The following is a 25,108-nucleotide window of genomic DNA, read 5'->3' on the forward strand; positions in this document are numbered from 1 at the left end:
CACAGGGGCGGATGTGGGGAGGGGAGTAACACAGGCGCGTCGAGGTCAGATGCTTCCAAACACCAGAGAGGTTCCTTAGAGGGAGTCAAACCTTCCAATCACCGCTTCTGAGTACTCAATATCATTCCAACAGGCCCTTTCTCTATAAAAACTATGATACAGAAACAGCACTGGTGGGATAGATTTCTCTGGTCAGATTTCCGACAGACTTGTCTAACCAGAATTTTTTCCTTTACCGGTTTTTCATGCGAACCAACGTTTCTAGTGACAACTATTTGGAAATTTTAAGCAAGATATATGTTTTCCACAACTGGCTTTTAGAAGTCCAGTTGCATACCTTGAAAGAGGAGCATGACACTTCCCTCTTTTCTGGAACCCTGACCGTTTGGGGCAGGTGGCATCACTTTGAGACAGTGGGCAATCTCAAATAGGTTTTGACTTAAGGGCACACACCTTTTATCCTACAGGGAGTTGAAGTAAGTAAATTACAGTACTTTATATAGCAACCTTGAGTTAATTATGAGGTCGTGCCTGATGTATAGACAAAATGCCATAATGAAATCTGGGTCATGATGAGAAGCAGCGTCCAAACTTGAAGTTCAATGGAAGAATTAGAGGCTGTGAACAGAGAGAGACATAGTAAGTCCTATGAAAAAAAATATACCTGTTTGACATGGATCAGACATCTTTGTGGTATTCCAGTAAAGGAACCTACTTTCTTCATTGCCAAGAACCCACTTTCTCCAAATGGCCTGGACTCAGGTAGCAAGGAAGCAAAATTAACCCAACCTTTAGGAGAGTCCTGCTAACTTAGAGGGTACCAGGGACACCTGGCAGCTAAGGCTATTGCAGGAAACCTTGTTTCTTGGATCACACACCCCAGTCGCAGCTCAACCCAGGTAGACTTGGGGCCAGATCTAAGGCCAATATTTGGTACTTAAATGGCTGGGTAACTTCCTTCTTTAAATATCACCTTCATCTATACAAGCAGCTCATGCAGCTCAATATCAAAAAAACAAACAACCCAATCCAAAAATGGGCAGAAGACCTAAACAGACATTTCTCCAAAGAAGATATACAGATTGCCAACAAACACATGAAAGGATGCTCAACATCATTAATCATTAGAGAAATGCAAACCAAAACCACAATGAGGTATCATCTCACACCAGTCAGAATGGCCATCATCAAAAAATCTACAAGCAATAAATGCTGAAGAGAGTGTGGAGAAAAGGGAACCCTCTTGCACTGCTGGTGGGAATGTAAATTGATACAGCCACTATGGAGAACAGTATGGAGGTTCCTTAAAATACTAAAAATAGAACTACCATACGACCCAGCATTCCCACTCCTGGGCATATACCCTGAGAAAACCATAATTCAAAAAGAGTCATGTACCACAATGTTCATTGCAGCTCTATTTACAGTAGCCAGGACATGGAAGCAACCTAAGTGTCCATCAACAGATGAATGGATAAAGAAGATGTGGCACATATATACAATGGAATATTACCCAGCAATAAAAAGAAATGAAATTGAACTATTTGTAGTGAGGTGGATGGACCTAGGGTCTGTCGTACAGAGTGAAGTATGTCAGAAAGAGAAAAACAAATACCGTATGCTAACACATATATATGGAATCTAAAAACAAAAAAATGGTCCTGATGAACCTAGGGGCAGGACAGGAATAAAGACGCAGATGTAGAGCATGGACTTGAGGACCCGGCGAGGGGGAAGGGGAAGCTGGGGCGAAGTGAGAGAGTGGCATGGATTTATAAATACTACCAAATGTAAAATAGATAGCTAGTGGGAAGCAGCTGCATAGCACAGGGACATCAGCTCAGTGCTTTGCGACCACCTAGAGCTGTGGGAGGGTGGGAGGGAGACGCAAGAGGGAGGGCATATGGGGATATACATATGCATATAGCTGATTCACTTTGTTATAGAGCAGAAACTAACACAACATTGTAAAGCAATTATACTCCAATAAAGATGTTTAAAAAAAATCACTTTCATCTTTTAGATAAAAGAGCAGGGACCAAAAGGTTTAAAAAAAAAAAACCAAAATGATGCTAGAATTCCTTAGGCGTTTTCCTCATCTCTCCTTCTTACTTTCTGGAAGTCTCATAGATCAGTTGCTGACCGAGTGGGCCTCACATAGGACTGTCTCCTTCTCAGGGTCAAGAACTTCCTATGTCCCCAGCTGCCGGCCCTGAACGGGAGTCGTGCTCACCTCTGCAGCTCTTGCCGTCCTCCTGCAGGGTCCCTGTCACGCAGCTGCACAGAGGCCCGTCCACGCGGCTCGTGCAGATCTGCTCACACCCTCCGTTGTCCTCACACCAGTCCAGCCCTGAAAAAGAGCCGCTGGACAAGTTACCTGCAGACAGTCCAGCTCTTCAACTCGTATCTAAGGGCAAGGCCTTCAAGAGAGGGGTGGAAGGAAAAAATCCCGATACTGTCATGAGTTTTTAATAGTCCGTGAAAAGATTTCATTATGGAAGCGGGCAGGCTTCTCAAACTGGGGTCCCCAAACTGGCGTCCTCAAGCTCCTTGTTCACCAGATTCACCTCGTAGGCAAAACACACCCCAGACTTAGCCCGAGCCTTCAAATCCCACTGTTTGAATCATTTATAGTGTGTTTTAGGGAACATACATACTTTTTCTCCTAATAGGTCCCACTGAAATGATCTGTTCTTTAGGTTCCTTGGCGTAATCTGTGGCAATCCTGGAATTTTGAGGGCAATTCTGAAAGACAGAACACCGGAGGGAAAATTTCACACAATTAAGCTGATAACCTATTCTTCACCACGTTTCCACCTCCAAAAGAGGCAGTGGCTCAGCCTGGAGCAGGACTGCAGCTCAGATTAATTAGAATCAATCCATTCTTGATCATTGAGCCCACTGGGACTCGGGGCTTTATGTTGAACAGAATTAAATATATTCTCCACACTAGAATTAGATTCAAAGAGGCTCCCTTCCCAGGGAGGAGGATCCTGTATCAGATCAGAGAACAATGTTTTCAGCAGCATCTGTAAGTAGCTCTGACCATAATTCACATCTCGATTCGGCCAACATGGGGCGAGCATAAAGCTGCAATGTTAAAGGTTAAGGACCAGGTACTAGTGCAATAAAGTCTTAGGGACATAGCCGTACATGGTGGGGATGTAAGCCTGGCATGGACCAGATGATTGGTTTGTCACCTCATCCCACCAGCCCCTCCAGAGCCTCAGGCCTGGATGTGGATTTGGATGATCTGTGGGATAATCCCTGTCTAAAGGACACCTGGATAAAGTGTATCCTGAGCCCGGGAGTTTGCTTCTGTGGTGGAGGGGAGCTTGGCCCCATCGCTCACCTCAGATGCAGGGGGCCTGGCTCCTTGAGACTCTGGCATATTGGTTCTCAAACAGGGCTAATTTTGCCCCCCAAGGGACACTGGGCAAAGTCAGGAGGCATTTTGGGTGTTGCAAGTGGGGAGGAGGTGATACTGGGGTCTAGTGGGTAGAGGCCAGGGATACTGCTAAACAGCCTACAGAGCACAGGGCAGCCCTACAACAAAGAATCATTTGGTCCAAAATGTCTGTAGTGCTGATGTTTGAGAAACCCTGGTCTAGTGTTATGCCAACAACAGACTGACATTTCTAAGTCAGATAAAAGGAGTAAATGGTCATCATTCTACCCTGCTCTCTTATTGTTCCAGCACAGACGACTGCCACTCCTAGGCCTCTGAAGATGGTTCCAATTCAGCCACTGCCAGGTACAGTGAGTCCTAAAGAACTCTAAAGAGCCACCGACGTTGGGATTCGTGACTCCCCACGTGGGGAAAACTGGAACTGAGAGAAATAAAGCTAAGCACTGAATTTTCATGCTCTCACTTACTATTTTACAGGAGTACTTTTCTGAATCACAGAGGGACACTGCGCAGTGCAGATGGACTTCATCGTAATCCCCAATGAACTTAAAGACGGTGACGTGGAAGCGACAGGTGAGGGAGACACCGTTTTCCTCGATGCCAATGGTGTTGTCTTTAATGTTCTGACACCTATTCGGAAAAAAGGGACTCTCTGCTTCACACTTTCACGTTTCATACAAAAACCATCATGAACGGTAAAAATGCCTTTGCGTTTGAAGGTGACCTCTGGAGTGTGTGGGTCTGTCATTTATTACGACTCCCTTATAGTTTCAGTTTGTTGGAAAAGCAAATAGCACCTCAAATTAGGATCTTAACTGCAACTAAAAACAAAATGACCACAGGGCCTGCACTCAATTTCCCTACCCGCCAGTTTCTCATTCCTCCCCCTCACAATGCTGTGTTTTACTGATATCAGTTTAATAAACACAAGATGAGTCCTTACATCTTCTGTACTTTCTTCAGTTAATTATCAGTTTTGGCAGGGGCCCCTTTTTCAAGCTCTATTAGGAAATCTTCCCACAGTGAAAACAGGTGGGAGCTGGAGAAGACGGACCAGCAGTCAAAGATGAGCTGAACGATTGTTTGGATGTAGGGATCACTCCCTTCCCCTCTCCTTGTGGTACTGAGCCAACAGGCAGGGACACAGGTATCTCACCTCCACCTGTTAGAGTTTCTTAAATGGACCACAGTCTCTTATGCCCCAGGGTCTTTTCACGTACTGTTTCCCCCACCTGGAAGCCTCTCTGCACTTCTTCCCCTGCTAACTAACCCTGCTCTTTCTCCAATGCCCGTCTATGGCTCCCCCTCCTATATAAACATGCCCTGACCAGGCAGGAACAGGTGGCTTTGCCTGGATTTGCCAACAACACCCTGCTGAGCCCCTGGGGTGCAGGAACCAAGGTGTAGTCCTCACTGTGTCTCCAACACACTGGAGGGCACGCAGTAAGTATTTACAAAGATGTGGTACATATATACGATGGAATATTACTCAGCCATTAAAAAGAATGAAATAATGCCACTTGCAGCAACATGGATGGGCCTGGAGATTATCATACTAAGTGAAGTAAGTCAGACAGAGAAAGATAAATATCATATGATATTCTGCTTATATGTGGAATCTAAAAAAAATGGTACAAATGAACTTATTTATAAAACAGAAATCAACTCAGACTTAGAGAAAGAGCTTATGGTTACCGGGGGGGAAGGCTGGGGGCAAGGGATAGACTGGGAGTTTGGGGTTGACATGTACACACTTCTATATTTAAAATAGATAACCAACAAGGATGTACTGTAAAACAATAAATAAATAAAAAATGAAAAATAAATTTAAAAGAATACTTAGATGCTCTTTAGTCAAACTCACACAAATATTTGCCTGAGAAACAATAAAAGCTATGACCCATCTTTCAGCTCTGAGAGAACGTGTATGTGTATATATAAAGCTGTATTTTTACTTTTGAAACATTATGTACAGTATTAACTCTCAGAACTGTTTTGTTTGAAATATGGTATTAAAATTATACTTAATTTTTAGGCCAAAAAAAAAAATCTTTTTTTTTAGACTGGATGAATCAGTGAGTAAATGAATGAATTGTGCTTCCATGGCCAAGGTTGGCCCACTGTGGCCAAGAAACTCTTTAAAACGATCTTATCAAGATAAAGAGGGTGACTCTTTTCCTTATGTTTCCTTCCCCTGGCCCCCAGGATTCAATAGCTTCGTGATAAGGAAAATTAAAAATTGAAGTTATCCTTCAGCGTTTCCACACCTATTCAGTTTGGTAATTAGTCCATAAGGCAATAGTTTCCTAAATGCTTTGAAACAAAAACTTACTTGCCATACTTTTCCTTGTCACTGTGACTCATTTGAATAATCTAAATTGGTCCAAGGATTCTACAATGTTCTCAGCCCTCCAGTCTTCACGGAGACCTTCTGTCTTAACTAGACCCCCAACTCCCAGAGAGATGATTCGAGGTTTAAGTGTCAGAAAAACAGGAAGCAGAAGGAAGGGGCCTCGGGAAGCAGGGACAGGCTGTCTGGATGCCGCCTTCAGGGGACAAAACAGCCGAGCACTAGAATCCTTTGTCCACTATCAGAGGAACAAGTGTCCTTTCCTCTGTCTGGGCACATGAAGAGAACAGAGAACTGACCTTCGTGTGCCCAGACCTTGGCATCACTGGTAGATGGCGGTGGCGTCTCTGCCCCCAACGTAGCTGGAGAGGAGCGGCTGACCCCTCCCCCGAGATTCTGATGCGGACCCATTCTGCTGCTCAGTCATTCAGCACTGAGCAGCAGTTTTCCCATAAGCTCACTGGAAAAAACCAATAACCACATCCCTCCAAGAAAGGTCAAGAGGACGCATGAATTAAATTCTCTCACAGGATGAAATTACTTCACACCCAACAACAGTTTAATTTGAAGACCTTCATCCAGACCCTGGGGGGAGCTGAGATTTACGAACCCGCTCACTTACTCTCCCTCTCTGGGTCAACTCTATTAAATACTATTTAAAAAATGCTAAATGCCACAGTGTCCTTCAAAGGTGGCCCAAGCCTGCCCACCCAGGTTTGCATTTGTACAGCGGCTCAGATCGTAGCTCTTTTACTTTGGGAAAGGACCATGGCTGGGGTGGGGGGAGGGGGAGGAAGGGAACAGATGAAGAAATGGAGACCTGTGATGTTAGCTGGAGCATCTGGGCCTGTTGAGACACCACATAGTCACCAAGTCCTTCCCTCTGCCTCTAGGGAGGCTAAACATCAACTCAAAAAGATAGTGCCTTCAGGAGGGCTTTGCTGAAAATCCCACTCTATGCCTCAGCAACGCAGGCCACAAGCCACACCCGGCCAGGTAGGGAGTTGATGCGTCTTGGTGCTTGAAAGATTTCCTCCTCTGCCCCTTGCTGGTTGGGTGTCCTTGGGTGAGCTGCGTACAGGCTCTGAGCCTGTTCATGTGCAAAATAGTGGCTATTTATTGTTTGTCCACCTAGAACCGTACTCTTCTTCTTTGGGGGAACCATTCCTTCCTTCCCCAACTTTAAGGATAATTACAGTATCCATAGCACTCCCTGACCACTCCAGGGAGGCATGCTGACTCAGGCCTGGGATAGGGTTCAAGAAACACTACCCCCAAACCTGGCACCTTGAATATTTTAAGCTGAAGGAGTTTGAGAAAATGGCAGAAATAGGAAGGTCACTCTTATCACCTGAAACAGGTCATAAAGCCCTTATGTGAGAGGTGCCCTCCCTATACCAGAAGGAAAGGAGCATCCTTATTTCTGAAGACAAAGGGACACTGAGAAGAATCTGAACAGTCTGGCTAAGATTCCCCGCAGTTTACTACAATTACCACATACTCTTGACCTTCTCCACGACTGTCCACTCTTCATCAAACCGGGCATAACAATACTCAGCTTGAACTGTTTCTTCGAGTCTTTGTTTCCTTATGAAGACTCCCATGTCATGTAAAACTTACATTAGATAAATGTTATGCTTTTTTCCTGTTAATCTGTCTTTGTCCATTTAATGTTCAGACCCAGCCAGGAACCCTAAGAGGGTCAAGAAAAACTTTGCCCTCCCCAACACCAGGCAATTTAATGTTGCATCTCCTCCAAACAAGGCAGAGGAAATCCATCCAAGAAAGGCTAATCATACTCCTTCTCAGGGATTCCCTGAATTGGGGTTAGAAGGAATGCTCACTCCTGGGGGTTACAATGCAGAAAAAAATACCAGTGTCTAACGAGGTCAATGAGAGAGACAGAGACAGAGAGAGACAGAGACAGAGACAGAGAAACAGAGAGCAACGGATAGAGGGAGGGAGGGAGTCTTGACAGCATCTGGCTTCCTGGACCCAATCATCCCTGAAGCTGCAACTACTTAATGTGATTCGGTTTTGTAACCATTAAGTGCCTTGCTTTTGCATAAACTAGTTTGAAATGGTCTCTACCACTTATAAGAGAAAGAATTTTGATTAACATAGTCAACTGCTTTTAAGAATTATGGTACTGGGATGATGGAAATGTTCCAAAATTAGATTATGGTGATGGTTGCACTTCTCTGTACATTTACTAAAAATCATTGAATTTTACACTTAGGGCAAGTACATTATATTGTATATAAATTATGTATGCAATAAACCTGTTAAAAAAGTATTGTTGCTTGACAAAACCAGTAAGTGTTTTTATAAAATAAAGATAATTATCATGGTTGTTGTTTGGGCCACAGTCTTTTCTTCTTTTTCATTCACCCATTCATTTATTCATTCATTCAATAATTTTGTTGCATAACCACTCTGTTTCAGGAAATATGCTAGGTGCTGGGCATATACTGGTGAGTAAAAAAAAAAAAAAAGTTTATAAGCTATTATTCTAATCCCTTTTTAATTTTCATAGATGTCCTATTCACCAACCTTTAGTTATTCTCCTTACATCCTTTCATTTGCAGATAATCCACATTCAACTCAGATTGAAATTCAAAGTAGGCAGGACAGAATGCCCTCTTGGGTCACATTGAGAGTAAAGCATTTTGTAGTTAATGCCACATGGAACTGGTGATCTACCACTAAATTGCTGTGTGATTTTAAGCACTGCTTGATTCACTAAGCCTCAGCCTTCTCATCTGTAAAATGGGGCTTATAATATCTACCTCATACGTTGTCATCAGGATTAGATAGTTCTTGGGTGCAAAATGCTCGCCCTGTAGATCGTCAACAAATGTTAGTTCCCATTCTCTTCCCTAAAAACCAATGTAGACAAATCTGATACTAAAGGCTCTGAGACTGTCCTCCAAGAAGAGGCTACCCACCCTTCTTCAATGATGAAGTATCGGAGCTTGTCATTGCTGTCACGGGAGGGGGTGGCGTAGCATTTGTTCAGCGTCAGAATCAGATGCGTGGAATCGGCTCCAACCACAAAGACCCCTACATACAGCACATCTCGAGTCGTCAGCACCACTTCGCCCTGGCGGTATGGATGTTTGTAGGAGGCATTTTTGTAGAGCGCCATCTTGGTGGTGAAGCTGCCTTCTTGGGTTGGAACTGTCAGGTTAATGACGCTACAAGGGAAACAGTCGTAAGTCGGGGAACCCCAAGCAACGTTATCTGTTCAATTACCGTTTTCCAAGCTGAAAATGCAGAGGGAAGGCCAAGCAGAGAGTAGTAAAGTCTAATAATTAAATTTAAATAATTAAATCTAATTTTAATTAAAATTAAAAATTCAATTCCTCAGCACCTCTCTCCCCCTGGCACATTTCAAGTGCTCAATGGCCACATACAGCTACTGTATTGGACAGTACTGATATAGGACATTCCCATCACTGTAGAAAGTTCTATCGAACAATGCTGGTCTAAGGCATCTAGGTTCAGAAGATATGAATTATTCTCTCCCTAGTGCTTCAAAGACAGATGCTAGCAGTTTTGATTGTGCTAACCTTAACCGTCAAGGAAAAGACAGAGCAACGTGCACAGCCCACGAGATTCTCTACCTTAGCATAGGCTTCACGACAGAGTCCAAGGAGATCTTGATATCCAGCTCATAAGCACATGAAAATTCCACACTGATCGTCCTGTCCCTGGTGATGATGTTGCCAGTATTGTTGGCACTTTCTATCCAAATGGTGTTTTTATACATGATATGAGTGGCATTGGACTGCAAAGCAAAGGGAGGTCAGAAATCATTAAATCTGGGCGTGAGTATGTGGCTTGCATTTCAAATCCACTGGCCGGAAAGTGGAAAAATGGCTTCATTTCATATATAACCCAGAGGCCAATATAAATCAGGATGGAGCTAGTCTCAGCACTTACTGGAAAAAAAAAGTATTACAATAGATGTCAACAGCACCCTTCAGTCTGATAACCTTGAATGCCCACGGAGGGCGATGTCATGTACCACTGAATTCTAAGTACAACCAGTCCCCAGTTATCTGTGGGAACCCAAGCTGGGGACAGCATGAAGTATTGCCATCCTGAGGTAATATGTATCTTCTCTTTCAAGTCTTAATTCAAAATCCAGCCTCCGCCAAATCTTGTACCAGACATGCCCACAAGTACCAAGATGAACACACACATGTTTCACTGTCTTGCACCTTTCACTCCCTGATAAAAAGTGTTAATGAACACAGTTATCAAAAAAAGACAGTAGGAAGGCACAGGAGGAAGAGAAGTGAGATGCTTTGCTAACCTATGAATTGGATAACCCGACACAAAATGTTGTGACCTTGCTGTATTTCTGCAGCCAACTGTTAAGTGATGTCTGGGACACCCTTACACCCTGCAATAGCTGAACCCAGCTGTCTTTACCTGGAAGAACAACAGAAGCATGAGAGGTAAAAACATGTGGCAGCATGCAGGGCAAAGGATGACAGCAGACAGCGCAAACCAGGGAAGGAAGCATGTCACTCATCTTGCTTTCAGTTCAACCACTTAGCACCCAATGATTATTTTCCCGCTGTCCTTCCTTTTGCGCATGCCTTTTGCTGTTTTCCAAGGAGCAGGTTTCTAAGTCGAACCCCTGAAGTTGGCTTAAGAACAATCAATGTGCCAACACCTGGAGCTGCCACCACCTCAGCCAGATGCTCTTTCCTGCCCTCATTCCTCACCTGCACAATGTTTCCACAGTTCCCTTTGGTGTTGTTGATCTGAAAGGAGATAAAGTCCTCTCCCTCGATGCCGGTGCACTGCCTGTCATTGATCCGCACACCCTCCCTCTCGAAGCCGAGCTGGAAGAGTTTGCACTTAGATATAGACACTTCCATCTGGGCAGCCTTGCAGGTCACCTCTGCGTCAATGATGTCGTGGGAGTCTGTGGGGAAACAGTCATTATGAAAGGCACGTCAGTGGGAGTTGGTCATGCTGTGTGGGTGGGCGAGGCGCCCCATTCTCTTTAGAAGAGGCTGATGGTCTTCACACACAGGCTGCAGCATTTCTAATGAAGCTCTGATCAAACTAAATGAGTATATGAACTCATTCAAAGCAATAACTTGGGCAATGCTAGGGCCTTTTTTTTTTTTTTGGCCATGCCGTGCGGCATGTGGGATCTTAGTTCCCCAACCAGGGATCGAACCCACGCACCCTACATTGGAAGCGAGGAGTCTTAACCACTGGACCACCAGAGAAGTCCCCAGAGAGCCTTTTTTTAAAGATGAAAATGCTATACAAAGTGTCTTTGATCTTTTCTTCCTAAACCCAGTATTTCCGCCCCACTTTGGTGGTAGCTACTGCCTGTAAGCTCCATACCGCATCTGGCTCACTGTGGCCTGGCTAAAGAACATGCCCCAAGTAAGGGCAGCCCTGGTCAGGCCACTCCACAGCCCAGCTGGTACCCAGGCCAGCACTCGGAGCTCTTGTTTTTTGAAATGGAATGCACCAATGGACATTTTCCGTGAGTACACAAACACAGGCTAATAAGCTCTAAAGAAACAGAGAGAAATATTTTTATCTGCTTAGGTGAAGCCTTTGAACAGCACATGTGGGCCCCTTCTGTGGAGCCTTCTGGTCAACCAGGCTTTCATTCTCTGATGATGCTAAACGTGGCATGTGCCTTCTGAGTTCCTCGGTTCAGCCAAGGACACGGAGCTGGGAAGCAAAGCAGGTCCCCCACAAGCCGACAAAACGAGTGCGCTCTTGGCCAGGGGACAAGGCCATTCCTACCTTAAGGGGACTCCTACCTGGAGTCCTAGTTGTTTGCCGTTTGCTTCAACATTTCTGTTTTCTTCAGGACCCACCGAAAAGCTTCGGGCCAGATAAAGCTGGCTTTAAACACGTCTTACAGCACCTGGCACTCTCGTCCTGATTCTTTCATGTTTTCGTCAAACCACCTTATCTCCCTGTGAGTCTAAAAGATCAATTTGGATCCCTCTGATGTTGAACATGGACTCAGATGGAGCTGGCTGATTCTATGCATGTCCCAATTTGCGTGTTATCATTTATTGAAGAAAAGGATGTAGCTACAAGGAAACGAACATTAGCCTGCTTTGAAGAGGTCGGGTTCCTTCCTTGTTCTGCTTAAATGCTCAGGAAAGCTTCGTTACTTGGGTTTCTAACCCACAGTGTGGGACGTGCGGGCTCCCACCCGAAAGCCTTCCTACCTGGCTGCCGGGCGTCTCCCGCGGGGCCTGTCTGGCTGGGGGTGGGGGGGCGGCAGGTGTCACTCACTGTTTCCGTAGGGCGGGGGCTCCACGCAGCCACACAGCTCCCCTCCGTTTTCCAGCTCACAGGTTCGATTGGGACAGTCCGCCCCCAGACAGGGATCTTCAACCACTCCTGCTAAAAAGGAAAACAAACAGAAACACAACTTGATTTTCACACCAGTGCACGGCAGCATGTGGTCACACTCTGGACTCGCCACTTCAGTGGACCTGGTGTGGTCAGATGGCAGACGCAAATTAACAGACAGGGCAGCCTTCTGGGAAATAATGACGATAGCTAGTAATTAGGTTCTTGCTATGTGCTTCATGCTTTGGCGGCATTACCTCTTCCAACGCTTACAAACTCTGCCAGCTAAGTGTCGTAACTTGGCATCACAGCTGAAGTGCACCCAAGGTCACACACAGGTGAAGGTAAGTGGGGAAGATGGAATACACAGACACGCTTAACGGCCAGGACATCCCGAGATTATTGCACTTCCTGCTCTGTACCACAATCATACGCATTGGTATCGTTATATTTATATAAAGAGTAGGGTCCAAGCCATTTACCTCTAGATTCCCAGCACCCAGCCACCTCATAGTAGATGCTCAAAAAATACTTGTCAACAATGAAGATTTTATGGCCAGTAAGGTCCCAGAGAGGTCCCTCAAACCAGGACTTCTTAGTCTTTTTTTGATTCATGGTCCAGCTACCCCACAAACTTCTACTTAATTTTATAAAAATAGACAAACTATCTACACACAACTCACCAGGATTGACTTAGATTAATGGTACTGTTTTACCAAAAAGGGGAAAACTCTAAGTAAAATACAAATGTATGTGAAGTGTCATCACCAACAGATTATAAATATTTCTGTAGCAGATGAGCCCATAGGCCACCTGTGAGCTCGTCAACATCTCAATTTGAGAACTACTAATTGAGAGCATTTCTTTTAGACACTCACTTTTTTTTTTTTTGAGTTCTTTATTTTATTCTTGATATGAGTTTGTTTTCTGATGATTTGACTCAATATAACAAAAGCAAATTTCACTTACGTATTTCAGTTGTTATTTCTAATTGTTTTCCCTTGGAAAATTTTAATTTTTAAAGTTTTGTCAAATTGCCATGCCAAAAAAAAAAAAAATCATGTAGTACTGAGAAGCTTAAAGTGAAAAATAGCAGTCCCTTGCCTAGCCCCTCTCCACTTCCCAATTATTTTTCTTAGTCATTTTAAAAGTCTTTTGGTGGTTTCTTTGGATATTTAACTCTATGTTTGTAAATGGTAAGAGAAAACTGTTTTCATTTAATTTTTACTTTTATCAAAATAATACTGGTAAAAAGTCAAATAATGCTGTATTGAAGAATGGCAATCCCATGTCCCAATCTTCTTATCTTCCAGTTCTAATGCTGCTGAGACAACTATTTTAAATCTTTTAATTCTTCTAGTTTTTACATCCATATTTTGAAATATCACAGTGTACTATTTTTCTTGATTTTTCAGTATTAGATCTCTATCGACTTCCTTTTAGAGAAGATTAGGATTTAGTAGACACTCACTTCTTTATTTAAAGACCGTTTCCCTATCCAGGTGTAATAATCCTCCTCGTCGTCATGGCATATGATGGTGAGTGTTGAAGAAACAGCAATGATTCAATCCCAGCATGAGCCAAGTTCTCTTCAAGAGTTCAAAAACAAAACAAAACCCCTGAGCTATCCCATAGCTGCAGGTGCTTCTCCCGACCCTCTGCTAAGTAACTATTGTAATAGGTGGGAGGAGAGGTATGGCGTAGCATTAGGCTGTCTTAATTCCTAGAAAGAAGACTGAAGGAAAACCATCAGCATCAGTTAAATACACTTACTCTTTAAAGGCTTCCTTTTGTAAAGACCCTTTAACTTGCCCAGTGGGTTCAGCACCTAACACAGTGCTAAGCACACAACAGCCACTCCATGAATGTGCTGGTTGATTAACACAATATGAAAACCACCCAAGAGAATAAGGGAAAGAAAGCGTGGAGGTTACAGCTTCCAGGAAGGAAAGAACCTCACTTACAAACATGGTGGTCCACCTACCACTTGGCAAATACAACATGCCCAATTCAGAGGGAAGTTTTAAGGTTAAAAGCAAAAATTCGTACTTTAAAAAAAAAAAATCCAGACAATTTTTAAAGTTCAAAACAGTTAAGGTTTTTTTTAAAGTATTGTTTATTAACAGAACAGGGTAAAATATTAAAGTTACCAAACAAACTATTTCTGTTGCTTGCTAACAGAGACTGGTCGTTTGCTTGTTAAGAGTTTCTGAAATCACTGAATGCATATTTTAATGAACCACATCGCTTTCAGGTTCTGAAGTAAGTGCATCCCTACTCTTGCTCAGGTTTGGTCTGCAAAGGTACTGATGTGCACGCTCAGCCTTGGAATGAACAGGGCCAGTTTTCATGGCGGTACCTGTATGCACATTGGGTTGGTGGTGCACGTCGAGGGACAGGCACACATCCTGTCGGCCGCAATGTCATACTGCATTCATGGGACAGATTGATCATTATGTATATGCACACAGATATATGGATATGACAAATTTATGTGTGATTATGTACATATTTATTTGCTCCATGTATTTGATTAACATGGTAAGAAGATGAACAAAGAGAATAATGGATAACGCAGATCAAAATAGTTTTCTTACTACAGAAAAACAATGCAAGAATCGACAGATCTTTATTTTCTCAATAAGATACGTGTAATCCCTTTAGGAATCCAAGCATGGCTTCCTTGCAACCAGGCAGATACAGCCAGCTCAATTCCAACTCAACTTGCCACTTGCCATGTGCCTTCTCTTTCTGATCTGGGCTCTGACCCATGTTAAGGGAGCCTGTGTAGAGCTGAGTTCGGGGCACTGAAATCAATCAGGAATCCTATACTCTGTCCGGCTATCTTAAAGTCACTAACTACACTGGTGCTCCTCCAACCCAGAGAACCTCACCTTCCCCAGCTGGTGTTCCGAATTCCGTAACTGGTCAGGCACTTAGAGGGGAGTCAGGCTCCACTGAAAATGCGCCCCATGGAATCTGCTACAGCTCACAGCTCTCCACCCTCCAACCCTGGGAGCAGATCTATGGGTCGAGATGCAGACCAGCCAGCCAGCCCTGGACACAGTGATGCCACTGGCAAAGCTGTGCTTTCAACTTAGCAAAGAGTCTGCAGAAATAAAATAATTCTCTTACAGCAATTCTCTTTCTCAATCCACTCGGTGCTGAGGATCCCGAAGGAGCGGCAGGACTCCCCATAGGCGGCCAGGGAGCCGCACAGCTGGTACTTCTTGTGGTTGTAGCAGCCGTCCAGGTAGCAGGACTCGTAGAAGGGAAGGGGGTCGAGCAGCCCATAGCAGGGCTGGAAGAAGCCCTTCATGTCCGTGAGCTTCAGGCAGTAGCCGTCGCCCTGCATCTTCTGGATGTGCACGTTGTCACACATGGCCGCGTACTGGGAGAACTGCAGCTCGTTGCAGCTGGGGGCGAGAGGTCTGGTCAGGGTGGGAAGCAAAACCAGGCATCCAAGATGGCCAATGAAAGGGCAGACCATGGCAGTGCCCTTCTTAGCTAACCCAGAAGTTAGTGTGGAATGCTGATCCCAACACTAACAGACTATGTGACCTTAGGAGAGTCAAGGTAATTTCTATTGTTACACCACTGGGGTAAATGAGGGTAAAATAAAATGATGGACTGGTTGCCAGAGTGTCAGACAAAAGGTAGATATTGATATAATCACCATTAACCTTTGATATAACTGATACAATAACTATTAACAGGTGTTCATATAATAACAACCACCACCAATAATAATGATAGTTACTATCACTATTAATAATAATAGCAATGACAGTTGGTAGAATTAAAGATTTGAAAGGAAGTCCAGAAACTTCTCAACCAGTTCCAGTTTAGCTATCAGAGACCAAAAGTAAAATCATCACAAGAACATTGGTGTCAGGCTGAAATCGTTTATAAAGGAAGAAATAAAGGAAGAAATGAAGGGAAAGGAAGCTTAAACAGACTCATAATTCCTTAGGAGGAACTGAATCTTGCTCACCTTTGGAAGCCCCAGAATAGCTTAAATGTGCAAAGTAGTCATTTTTCTAACTGTGAGTCCTAGAAGTGACATTTTAGAGAAAGTATCACATTAGGAATTCTGGAATCTAATCCTGGCTTTGCCACTTATAGGACCCCCTCAAGTAAATCATTCCACTCTAGCCTCTGTTTCACCTAGAAAAGAGACTGCACCAGATGGTGCCCAAGATTCTTTCCAGCTCTGGGTCCCATAATTCACAGGATAGTCTAACTTACGGCACATTTTTCAGTTTACACCTGCAGAAGGGTCAAAGAGGGTTTGGAGCTTCATTTTCACATCTAGGTATTCAGCTGATGTTTGGCGTATTAAAGCACAAGGGGACAGAACCATTATACAAGCAAAGAAATGCCAGGAAAGAGAAGCATATCTATAGCTCCTGAGAGGAATTAACATGATTCAGCAGCCCAGAAGGGCCCTAAATTAAACACCTTTGGAGTAACTTGTCTAACTCATTCTATTTCAGCCGGCCAGAGAGGGGCCTGAGAATAACCTCGCAGACTTCTGCTTTTTAAAAGGCTTTCTTGATTCCCACCAACTTCTACCTGCACAAAACCAAGCCTCTGGTAAGAGTCACAGACACACAGTCTCAGCACTGGGGAGCAAGGGATAGCCCTCATCTCCTGGGTTAAATCTTAATCCCACTCCCCAGCAGGGGTGCCCGGTTGCAGTCGGGCAGCTGGCCACGGTTTCAGAATTCTAATCCTGGGCACACTCTTCTGTTTAGCCGAGGGCTGGATGACACAAAAATTTTAGACTTTTATCATCTAAGCCTAGTTCCTCCCTCTGCTGCTCAAGAAACTGCTGTGCCTATTTGTATGATGAAAACTCCAAAGACCTTCAGCTTAGCTCTTTGTAGGAGTCCGGAAGGGTGACGCTGTACAAAGTCCCTTCCTCAGCAACGCCTGTCATGGACGTGGGAGGACGGGGGCCCCTGAGTCTAGCGGCTGCAAGTTCTCACCTCTTCTGCATGCCATTGGTTTTCCAGCTCTGGGCCAGCACCACGCTGCTCACCACAGGCCTCCCCCGCAGGGTCACGTAATCATCGGTCAAGTCCCCATTGAAGTTGCCACAAAGGCCACACACTTTGTTCTGCAGCCTCTCACTGATGCTGATTTTTATGACGTTGAAACCGTTGTAGTGTATCTGGATGTCAGGGCTGGTGTCGATCACCAGGAACCCCTCGCTGCTGTAGATTTTGGTTGCCAACCCGGTTATAAATGGAACATTCACTTGTGTGCCATTCACCTGTCAAAGGAGAAAGAAAAAGTATATGACCCTCAAATCAGGGGCTGGCAAACATTTACTGTAAAGGGCCAGAGTAAATATTTTAGGCTTTGCGGCCCATATGATCTCTGTCAACTCTGTCCTCGTGGCAGGAAAGCTGCCAGAGACAATAGTAACTAAATGAGTGAGGCTGTGTTCCACTAAAGCTTTATTTACAAAAACAGGCAGCGAGGAGATTTGGCTGAATTTCCTATTTTGCTGACCCCCGCCCTAGAATTTGAGCCCTCACTCATCTAACTGTCCACAGTTTCCCCCAAAGAAGCAAAATATGGAGGCAGAGAGACACACACAAAAAAAATGATGGAAAAGTATAACTCACAACAAATGGCTGGATTTTTGTATAAAACATTCTCTAGCATAAACCAATTACTGAAAATGAAATCCCAATCCTGTGCTAAGGAGGGTCTGACACGGTTAAAATGAACCTGGGGATCATTGCTATGTTAATTGTCTTCTTGTTTATAATGTTGAAACAGGAGGTACCCTCCCAGAGGTCCTATAGGCACAGTATTTTCTCCATTTGTCATTTTCTTGCTTTATAACAGTTTCTTTTTTTCTTAGCCCTTAGGACAGAACATAACATGCCTTTCCTGTACTTACAAAATAAATTCTTCTCCCCCCCCCCCAGGTTATTAGTAACTTTCATTTCTTAAAAAAAGCAGAAGCCTTTAAAAAATATGATTCTTTACTATTTTGGTGGCTGGGGGTATTTTATTCAGCACAATGTCAGTTTTGCTCTCACGTGGTCCCTTTTCACTTTCTTGCTGCTGTATTCTGGACCAATGCAGTTGTTGTCTATGTGGGCCAATTTGCAAAAGGAATTGGAGTGTCAGAAACAGTAGCAGCTTTCATTGACATTAAAAACCAGTATTAAAATCCAGACTTTTCCTTTTAAGCCTGCAAAATACTGCCAGTCTTTTCCCTAATGCTGGATACTAAGCTATTTGATGACTCTTCAAATAAAGATACTCCCTGTGCACAATTATCTGGGCCGGTGGTAGAAAGCAGGTACAGTAACACTCAATTCCAAAAATGCTCCTATGCGTGTGCTGGCTCTCTCCCTGGCCCCCCCTAGCTGGAACCAGAACCCGGGGTAGGGAGTGCTGACTCCACGGCTCTGGTCTGTCTGCTGTGAACAGCCTGGTTTAGCTGAGAGGCTGGGGGTCACCAGCACTAGTTCCGAGCAGATTATCTTCTTAAATGGAGGGATGGGAGGAATGCAAGTTGGAGAGGTGTATTAGTTCCGGGGGTGGGTTGGAGATTCACATTTATTTATATACGGGTCTAAGATTCACAAGAAGCCAGGCAGCAGGCCTAGGGAAGGGCCAACCTAAGAGAAATCCACCATATCCCTCCTCTGTTTTCTTTCCCTTGGTGTGTCATCAGGGGGCGCTCTCATAGCGAGGGATGATCCCTCCCTGCCGTTTTTGTTTGTTTGTTTAACATCTTTATTGGAGTATAATTGCTTTACAATGGTGTATTAGTTTCTGCTGTATAACAAAGTGAATCAGCTATACATATACATATGTCCCCATATCTCCTCCCTCTTGCATCTCCCTCCCGTTTTTATTTAGGTAGCTGTGTTTATAGGCAAACGCTTGCCTTCTCTCAGTTTCTAGAAAGGATGGCAGAGACGAAAGAGTGGGTCTTGGTACAGGTAGGCAGAGCCAAGAATAATTTTAAAGGCTCTTAAAAACAAATGAGATGCTTTTTGGAAATTAATTCAGAGTAAAAGTTGACTTAGCTACCATTTTATCACCTGAGGCTCTATCAGCACCCACACCGACCTTATAGCCCTGAGACACTGTACATTTCCTTTGGAAATCGTTAGTCAAGGACTAAATGGGGCCCACGCTTACGCTTATAGAATCTTTATATTTTCATTTTTTAAAATCTGGTCATCGGTGTATGGTACGTATGAAGCAACAGCCTATTATCCTCAAACCTCACGGAAAACCACAGCAAACAGCCCCCTAGACACGCCCTCGTTCCAGAGTACGTTTCTTAAGAATCAAGGACAGGCTCGTCACCTTGACAGTGTGCCGGTCATTGATGAGAATCTGCTCTTCGTTGATGTAGAAATAGACGGGCGAAATGATGGTGAGATTGGGGGACGACCACTTGTCGAAGTTGATGATGAGCTGGAAGGAGATGTCGGGGAGCTTCTGGCAGATGGTGGAGAGCACGAAGGCGCAGTTGGCCGGGAAGCGGAGGAAGGCGCCGTCGAAGGTGCGGAAGACGCCGCCGCCGGCCGCCAGGCAGTAGGAGGTCTTGGTGCTGAAGCAGCCGCGCACCCCGTTGCGCAGCGCGCACTCCTCGTCTGACTTGCACTGGCGCGGGTCGCACTGGATCAGGTTGCGCCGGAAACAGCGGCAGCGCCGCGTGCAGTCGCTGTTCCAGAACAGCTGCTTGGGCTGGAAGAGAGGCGCCGTTTGCATGCAACTCAGGCTATGGTCAGAGTTGGGGACCCCAAACCCCAGTCCACCTGGACCCTTTCCAGGCGGGGCTGGCCTATCAGCAATGGGGCTGGAATTTGCAACAAGGAGCAGTAGGGAGGCTGGTTCAATTCAAACGCTGCATCCCTTGCATGTAACTCAGATGCCAAACAATACGCAATTTAGTCTTTATTGGTTTCAGTCAAGAATTTGGGAATCTTTACGGCTGGACTGTAGAACTAATCACAGCCAACCAACTGGAATGGGCAGCTGCCAGAGGAACTAAGTGAAGAGGAAAAAAATTTGGTAGGAAATTAATCTAACAAGTACCAGCTCCACTTGAAGGAAGAAATTTAAATTCACTCAGTAATGATAAACCCCACCCTTCAATCTTAAATAGGTTAAAAGAAAGCGATCACCAACTCTTATGATGAACCATTTCAACATTCCACAATACTCACTGTTCCAAAGGTTTTCCTTGTATCTAATCTACTTTTAATTTACTTCTGTTGCAAATACTCCATTTCTATGTCCTGAAGTGAGAGACCTAGATAACAGTGAGGTTCCATGAAAGGAGAGCTTTGAGATCAGGCCACCTGGGGTTTGATCCCAGCCCTGCCACTCTACACGTGCCACCCTGAGGGGCACTACCAAGCTCCCAGAGTGTCAGTTTCCTCTCTCTAAACTGGAGATAATAATAATGTCTTGCAAGGCAGTTGTGAAGATTAAATAAGACGTGTGAAGCACATTTTCCGGCTGAGAGAAGGTACTCAATAAATAATAGCTGCTGTTATTACCGGAGAAGAACCACTCATCCTCTTTCAGACAGTGAGGAATTATATAAAGTTATATTTAATACTACAACCAAGTGTATCATCAGTTGGTGGCAGCTATTATTTTTCACTCTTTCTGCAATCTGTAGACATGACTCTGCTTGGGGACTTCATGCTCTTGATCTTGTACTTGTTCTAGACCAAGAATGCCAGGGAACTGTTGGAAATTGGTCATGATTGTCCAAGTGGAGTGTGGTCCCAACGAGTGGACTAGTTCATAGAGATGTGGCCACTCGGGGCATTAATTCAATTTTCTAAAGCAGTGCTATCCAGAGGTGTTTTAATGGCACAAGATGGGCCTATGCTACTGTCTGGTCACCGTTTTCCGTTTTAACTATAGACTTATCAAAACCCTGGATATCAAATACAGATCTGACTCAGACCCAAGGGTAAGTAGGTAGAGGGGGAGATCTCCCAGGAAAAGTTTTCTCAGGCTGGTGCACTTCAAGATTCCAGGGCACTGCTGATTCTTTCATTCTCAAAATGAAGTAGTTCCTGGAACCAAGTCTTCCCTCCTTCCAGACCTGTAAAATATTGACTTTCTTTCTCTTATCAGATTTGCAGAATAATTGAGCGGATGGGCTGGCCTCTCTCTGATAAGAAGTCAGACATGACATGGGTGGAAAGAGAAAAATAACCTGACGTATGTGGATATGATCAAGGGTAAATAACTCATCCCACAGGAGAACTTGATCATGAAACTAGCATCACAGTAAAGAGACGGGCCCAGTGCTGCTTTCTCCACCTTAATTAGACCTGACAACGACAGCTGGGTGATTACCCTACATGCTAATGGCTAGATGTATTCTCTCTTTATTTCCAAAGAAATTTGTTGAATAAACAAGGCTCCAAGCTTGTTTGAATTGTGGCAAGTAGATGTGGATTATCTGTTATGTGAGTTTGCTACTTCCCAGATATATGTTGTTGTCAAAACCCACTGACTTTCTGATGAAAAGTGGATAATAATGTTTATAGTGCTAATAGCTGCCGAGAGCTGTAGTGTGCCTTCCTGAGAGCTCCAAGGGCTTTTACACGCATCATTTCATTAACACACCTAGTTTTTTCATTTATAAAATGCTTCTTAAGAGAATTAACAAAAACAATAGCAGTTACTACTAGGTGCCAGGTACTAAGGCACCTGGCATAAATTATTTATACAATGACCATATTGAGTTGGTATTATTAGTAATGTTTTGTAGATAAGGCAACAGAAGCTCAGAGAAATGACACAGTTTGCTCAATGTCACATCACCAGCACTGGTTCAGCTAGGATCAAACCCAAATCTCATTCCATTATGTCACAGACACTCAGGGTCTCCGTGGAGGGGTGCATGACACACTTGCTAGATGGATACATTTCAGTAAATCTCCGGACAGGGGAGCAGAGATTATAATAGTGTTTTTCAGTTTTGAGCCTGGTTATCTCTTCTCCCAGGTTGTGGAAAAACGGAACCTATTATTATTTTCTCCCACATGTTCTGCCTCTTCCTTTCAAATAATCAATATTTCTAAGAGCTTAACTTCAAAACTCACCTCTACCAAGAAGCCTTCTTTGATCAATTTTACTATTTTGCTCTACTTTTCCCCGTCTTTCTAATACAACATTTAAACAAATTTCCCACCGAAAATGAGACCGAAGGTAACGTCCATATTGATTTTCTTTTATTTCCTCTCAAAGTAAAGCCAACTTAGTTGTTCTTGAACAAGAACAATGCATCTTTACAGAAAGGAGGCATTATTTATTTTTTGCCTAGTTTATTTCCAGTTCAGACATTTCAATTAGATTTTTTTAATGCTGCGGCTCTTTTTCATCTTAAAATTGATTAGTTCTCTAGGGTACTATATTTCACTTGTTGATATGTTATTTTGTAATTGTCCTCTTGTTCTTTAAAGTGCATTTTTTTCCCCCTCTCCTGAATAGATTTTTAAGTTCCTTAGGGCAGGGAACATGTTTTATCATCCCCAACGATACCACTAGCACAGCGATCTGCAAATAGCAGCTATTGCATCGATGCTATTGTTAACTGTCTACTCGCCAGTGTACAGTGTTGATATCCTTTAAACAGAGAATGGCCTGGAGGCAGAACCAAGGGCTAAATACCCTCTCCAGGAAAGATGTCTTCTAGCCTAGCATTACAGCACATAAAGAAAGATTACAGGGTAGAAAAGTAAATGATTTTGTAAGCTAATATGTTTTACTCAATGACGTCGAAGAAGGGCATCTTCATCAGCTTTATGTGAAGCCCCCAAAGAGAGAGAAGCAGAGGGTAGGACACAGCTCTCGGGGGATGGTACTAGATTGACAAATGACGCACGCAGAGATGGCAGCCCTCACTTCCTCTAATGGAGCTGCAATAAGCAGAAGAGGGAAAGCCACGTCTGCCAGCCTCGAGCTCCATCTTTTCCAGTTAAAAGTGTCCTTAGCTGAGACAGCTACAAATGTCAGATTCACCGCCGTCCTATTTCCAAACAGCGGCCACATCAGAAGCTTTCTAACTAAGATTTACAGGAGAAGGAATCAGAAGGGCCTAGAGAAAGGCGTGGAGGAGAGAGAAACACAAATGCTAGCGAGGAGGGGTGGGAGAGTGAGACCCAAACAAGTTTCCCAATCCGGTACTCCGTGCGCAAGCGCCTCACCAGACCTGTCCTTGACCTCTCGGCCCCCCGCTCTGCCTTCCTGCGAATCCACACCACAATCTTCGTAATCAAGTGGGAAGATGGGTCCACCGTGGCCCTCCTCTTGGAGCGGGAGAGAAATCTGCTGCCCGGCAAGGAGGACCCGGCGGGCGGGGCGCCCCTACCTCGTAGTACTTGCCGTCAGAGTAGCAGCCGCAGTTGTGGGGCAGGATGCAGCTCTTGCCGTTGAGGACGTAGCCGGCGTCGCACTGGCAGCCCTCCACGCAGTAGTGGCTGCAGTCGCTCTTCAGGCGGATCGCGGCGCAGCGCGGCTGGCACACGCTCACGCAGCTCTCGTAGTGGCTGTTGGGAGGGCAGGTGACGGCTGGAACGGGAGACGAGAGTCAAGATCAAGAGTCACCAGGACGGTCAACGCTTTCCTCTGGCCCATCGCTCACCCACTTGCGGAGACTGAGGCCCGGCGGGGAGGAAGCTTTGCCACCTTCCCTCTTTCCTACTCTCTCTGCTTATGGAAAGCCTCTATCGGACTTATCCCTGCGGAAGTAATGGAGCAAAGAGCAGATGGAGGTTACGAGGCTCTTCACACCATCTTTGTCCTGTCCTCAGCCTTGTTTCCTGAGGTCCTCTAGAACCTGTTGCCTTAAACCCATCTCCCAACAGGCATCTTGACTCCAGTGGGTCACTGGATGGCCCCCCGGGGGCACCCTATATTCACTCCTGCCTTTAGGTCCCCAGGTGTGTTGATTTCCCTTCCCCATCCCCTCCTTCATCCTCCCAGCCTATCCAAATCCTGCATTCTTCAAGCCCCAGGTGGAGTCCCAACTTATCTGCAAAACTCCCTACTCTTATACCAATACCAACTCAGAACTTCAAGGACCTTTTTCTAAGACAGTAGTTTATAAACGGTAGGCCCCTGAGCCTCTTGATTTCTGAGAAGGCAAACGTGCACTGTGTGTTTGCCTGTGTATACAGACTGACCCATGTCAGCTATGTTCTGTCATTTTCAAATGCATGTAGATGCTTTTCTGGAAGGCAGTTGGGGTCCTGGTGAAGAGTCTGGGCTCTGGAGCCAAGCTGTAAGAGACTGGAGCCATTACCTAATCTCTCTGGGCCTCGGCTCCTTATCTGTACAACACAGATACCCACGGCACCACTTCATGGCTCGTTGGGAGGGAATGAGTGAGTCTGTGTACTTACAACAGTGCCAAGCACCTAAGTGTTCAGTAAGTGTTAGCCAATCATTAAAGATAGGTTTGCTTAAAAGTTTTACAGAAACTAATAATGCCATTTGCAGTGACATGGATGGACCTAGAGATTGTCATACTGAGCGAAGTAAGTCAGACAGAGAAAGATAAATATCATATGGTATCGCTTATATGTGGAATCTAAAAAAATGGTACAAATGAACTTATTGTCAATTCCACTCCTGGGTGTATACTCAAAAGATTTGAGAGAAGTATCTCAAAGAGATATTTATACACGTTGTCATAGCAGCATTATTCACAATAGCTCAACCATGGAAGCAATCCAAGTGTCCATCAATGGATGAATGGATGAGCAAAATGTCTATATACAATGGAATTATTCAGCCTTAAAGAGGAAGGAAATTCTGCAGTATACTACAAGGATGAATCTTGAGGACATTACGCTACGTGAAATAAACCACCCACAAAAAGACAAATACTGGGGGACTTCCCTGGTGGCTCAGTGGTTAAGAATCCCCCTGCCAGTGCAGGGGACATGGGTTCGAGCCCTGGTCCGGGAAGATCCCAC

General features: G+C 44.5%; 1 protein-coding gene across 1 annotated transcript in view; it reads right to left on the reverse strand.

Annotated features, from left to right (window-relative positions):
• Positions 1 to 517: 517 nt before the first annotated feature.
• The window catches only part of TECTA (tectorin alpha), a 69,108-nt gene continuing 44,517 nt past the window's right edge, over positions 518 to 25,108 (reverse strand). Inside the window, exons 12-23 of the mRNA XM_059930181.1 lie at positions 23,500 to 23,699; positions 19,461 to 19,844; positions 17,105 to 17,391; positions 15,249 to 15,544; positions 12,054 to 12,164; positions 10,499 to 10,701; positions 9,386 to 9,549; positions 8,708 to 8,956; positions 3,877 to 4,039; positions 2,658 to 2,745; positions 2,234 to 2,350; positions 518 to 618 (exon numbers count right to left, since the gene is read on the reverse strand). Of these exons, the coding sequence (XP_059786164.1) occupies positions 518 to 618; positions 2,234 to 2,350; positions 2,658 to 2,745; positions 3,877 to 4,039; positions 8,708 to 8,956; positions 9,386 to 9,549; positions 10,499 to 10,701; positions 12,054 to 12,164; positions 15,249 to 15,544; positions 17,105 to 17,391; positions 19,461 to 19,844; positions 23,500 to 23,699 (2,363 nt within the window). The remainder of the gene's footprint in view (positions 619 to 2,233; positions 2,351 to 2,657; positions 2,746 to 3,876; positions 4,040 to 8,707; positions 8,957 to 9,385; positions 9,550 to 10,498; positions 10,702 to 12,053; positions 12,165 to 15,248; positions 15,545 to 17,104; positions 17,392 to 19,460; positions 19,845 to 23,499; positions 23,700 to 25,108) is intronic.

This window comes from Balaenoptera ricei, chromosome 8, assembly GCF_028023285.1.
Source record: "Balaenoptera ricei isolate mBalRic1 chromosome 8, mBalRic1.hap2, whole genome shotgun sequence".
NCBI classification, from domain to species: domain Eukaryota; kingdom Metazoa; phylum Chordata; class Mammalia; order Artiodactyla; family Balaenopteridae; genus Balaenoptera; species Balaenoptera ricei.